We start from the raw sequence: 3,770 nt of genomic DNA on the forward strand, positions 1-3,770 counted from the left end.
GAGGCGTATGTACGGATATATGCTCAATCTCAAATCGTCGATGGGTGGTTTGGCATATGGTATGCCCAAGAAGGCCTCAAATGAATCGCTCACATTGGCACTCATATATCGGACCGATATTTTAACAATACACCAAATACATACAAATACAAAGTAATTCCTTTCACTATTGCGAAGATTCGATAAACTCTAACAATTGTTTAAAAATCTGACTTTATGCAAATTTTGTATACCAAACCAGAGGCCATAAAAAATGGATAAATAAAAAAGTAAAATGTTTAAGATTGTTATCAAAATAACTTTTAGAAATGTMCTAACAATAATGCTCAAGTCGGTGTTTGCTACGACTCAACATGTCTTATTTTTGCTTATTTAACTATAGACGTTTGAATTTCAAAATAAAACAAATAAATACATTTTTCTAAAAGGATGTGTTATAATTAAAATATAAAAAAAATTGTCGACTCACTTGTTTTGTCACTCGTTTTCAAAAAGCTTATTTCACCACTTCACCACTTATACTTTTTATAGTATAAACGTTATATTTATGCATTTTTATTATATTGAGCGCCCAAAYAATTTTTTATTTATTTTCAAGATTTAAAAAAAAAAAATGGCAGCCCCATTAAGATGGCTATGTGTTGCCAGGTGTATACGAGTATGAAATTGATACAATACACTACGAGTCTAAGTACAATTTTACCTATTCACGGTAGAACAAGATAAATATTGGCTGCTGATAAGATTTGCCATTAGCTCATTAGGGTGACTAACCTTTAACGAAAACTAATTAATGGAAATTTCTATACAATAGAAGAATGAGTGTGGCTGAGCGGAAGTTCATATTCTATGATTAGGTAAAAAATTTTCTGGGTATATACATAGTAAATCATGCTCTCTAACAGTTAATAAATAAACCTATAAAAAATATTACCATGGATTGGGATTTTATGGAAGAAACTCATACAATGAGCAACAGACGCATCCAAAGAGGCCTAAAAACTCTAATTATTAAATATTTCCTCGAATAAGTGATTCAAACTGTCATATTCAAGCCTATCTCTGGCTAATCGCTAATTACTAATAAAATCTCACTACTTACCAAACACTCTACTTGACTTATCTGACATGTGGAAGTGTCTTTGTTGACAGATGAAATTTTAGTACTTTTGGCCTCATTTGCCTAAAAGGGAACCGACACCATGCCTGATAGCGCGAATATATATATATATATATATTTTAATAATATCTAAACAATTTCAGAAATTACTTTTTAGGTCATGCACCCTAATTTACAAAATAAAACTAATTTATGTATTTGAAATCGTTTCGAAAATATCATAAAACACTACAAAATAATTTATGATTAAACTTCTGGTTTAGTATAAAAGATTTGCGTAAGGTCCGATTCTCAACCAATTGCTAGAGTCTGTCGAACTGCCGCAGTAATGAAAGGAATTAGTTTGTCGTTAACGGTGTTGGTGTATTGTGCAAATATCGATTCGATACGCGCCAATTTACCGAAGGTATGCTTAGACGGTTCATCCTGTGTGCTCGGCAGATATATGAGTGGCAATGAGAGCGATTCATTTGAAGCTTTCTTGGGCATACCATACGCCAAACCACCCATCGGTAATTTGAGATTCAGTGTAAGTAAGAAGCATACGTCTCGAGCAAATAATGTTTTGATTGCAACAGTATATTTATAATCTAATTAAAGAATCCTCAAGAAGTGGAACTATGGAATGGCACCTTATCAGCACTATATCCTATGTCTGATTGTATGCAACGTAATTATCTCTTATTAACAGACTCTATTAGCGGTTCAGAGGATTGCTTATACTTGAATATATATCGACCCTTGGTACCTAATATTCCATTTTATTTTTTTTTTGGTTCCATACTAATTACATAATATATTTTAATTTTTTTTTGCAGAACAATACTGAAAAATTGCCAGTCATGTTTTATATACACGGTGGTGGATTTTTCGCYGGCTCACCAAGTCCCAGCGAGGAAGGACCGCAATATTTTATGGAAAYGAGTGATGTAATTTTAGTAGTGACTGCCTATCGCTTGGGTCCATTTGGTAAGTGATGYTAGATTTGGTTGTAGACCGGTTCAAAATCAAARCAGATTATTATTATGGGAACATATTGTTCAGAGTTAGACATAAGGCAATCTTTTAGGTTGCCGGACTACTGTAATATATTTCAAACTGAAGTTCATTGCTGTTAGGAAAGACGCGCAACAAAGGCATCGAGGGCAATGAAATAGTGGACGAGATTGCCAGGAATAATGTACGGCTAACATCCGAAAACGTGATTAATATTGGGAAGCCCATGCGGCGATGTCGATATGGTGAATGAAATCAAAACCCGATKAAACRTGCTACCAGGGTGTAAAACTGCAAAAGCCATGTGCAAACGGTGGATCGGATAGATTCCTATTGGCAYTCGTTTGAAGAGACTGATGGAGCATGATGGGAACTAACTAACTAACTGGTCACTGTCTGGTGTCGACACACGCCCCCAGGATGGGGCTGACAGATCGAGAAGACTGCAGGAAATGTCTAGAGCAGGGTATCAGGGAAACAATGAAGCATCTTAGTGCACTTGTCCCACAAGACTACGCTGTATCTGGCGTTCCCACAGTGTGATGCACTGGAGGAGGTATCGACAGTGAGGCCGCAGAATCTGTTAAAATTCGCGTCCATCGCAGTCATCCTAAATTATGACTACTCCTCTTGGACTTAGCAAGCTAACTCCATTTGGTATCGCAAAGGACCAAACTGGTCTATGCGTGGYTTATTTGCTTACCAGATTAACATAAGCTATATTTCATTATAAAATTATATGTAGAACTCAGCAACTTTAAAGCTGATATCCGTATATTATCTTTATAGAGACACCCTTTTAAAACAATGAGTAATAATATATTAAACGTGAAATGCTTCGAAATTTTAGAAACCCACTCACACCGAAAATATTACAAATTTTCGTGATCGACTGAAATAATTTTAAAGCAATAGTCATTAATTCAAGATATTTCGACATATCCAAGAGAATCTTATTATTAATACCAATATTATTTGTATTATTGTGTTATTTTCTACAGGTTTCCTTTCTACTAACGATGAACAGATGACGGGAAATTATGGACTTAAAGATCAGAAATTAGCACTACAATGGGTTAAGAAGTACATTTCGGCTTTTGGCGGTGATCCCGACCGTGTGACTATTTTCGGTCATAGCGCTGGCGCTGCATCAGTCCATTCACACTTAATGAATAACAATAAAGAGGGTAACTGATAAAGCCATAAAGACGATACCTAGTATTGGAAGCACTGTTACCTCGACACTTTTTCAGGTCTATTCAGCAAAGCTATTATGATTAGTGGCGCCGCAAACGCACCTTTCGCTTTGCCATTAAACGATCCTAGAGACCAAGTCGTTCAACTGGCTAAAGCTGCTGGTGTAACAGAAGCTGAGAATCTAAGTTCCGCTTGCCTAGTTCACGCGTTGCGATCGATCAAACCGGAAGACTTACTACTAGCCGCCGATAATCTTAAGCTGTGGGCTGARCAACCACTTGTAGTATTCCGCCCGAATATTGAAAATGACACCTGGCCTGGTGCATTCTTAACAAAAGATCCATTGGACCCATTCATACCGTTTGGAACGAACACTGATACACCTTGGATCGTTGGTAATGCACCTGCCAAGGGTGAGGGTTTGGTTATAGCACTTCGATTAGCAAGCAATAAGAAT

General features: G+C 36.4%; 1 protein-coding gene across 2 annotated transcripts in view; it reads left to right on the forward strand.

Annotated features, from left to right (window-relative positions):
- The first annotated feature begins 1,216 nt into the window (after window positions 1–1,216).
- Window positions 1,217–3,770, forward strand: part of LOC108974693 (cholinesterase 1-like) — a 28,143-nt gene continuing 25,589 nt past the window's right edge. Inside the window, exon 1 of one of the 2 annotated variants that reach the window (XM_018942685.1) lies at window positions 1,217–1,597. In XM_018942685.1, the coding sequence (XP_018798230.1) occupies window positions 1,449–1,597 (149 nt within the window). In that variant the 5' untranslated portion in view covers window positions 1,217–1,448. The remainder of the gene's footprint in view (window positions 1,598–3,770) is intronic. The other variant, XM_018942684.1, reaches the window with a different exon arrangement.

The sequence above is a fragment of the Bactrocera latifrons genome, unplaced genomic scaffold (assembly GCF_001853355.1).
Source record: "Bactrocera latifrons isolate USDA-ARS-PBARC rearing strain unplaced genomic scaffold, ASM185335v1 scaffold_58, whole genome shotgun sequence".
NCBI classification, from domain to species: domain Eukaryota; kingdom Metazoa; phylum Arthropoda; class Insecta; order Diptera; family Tephritidae; genus Bactrocera; species Bactrocera latifrons.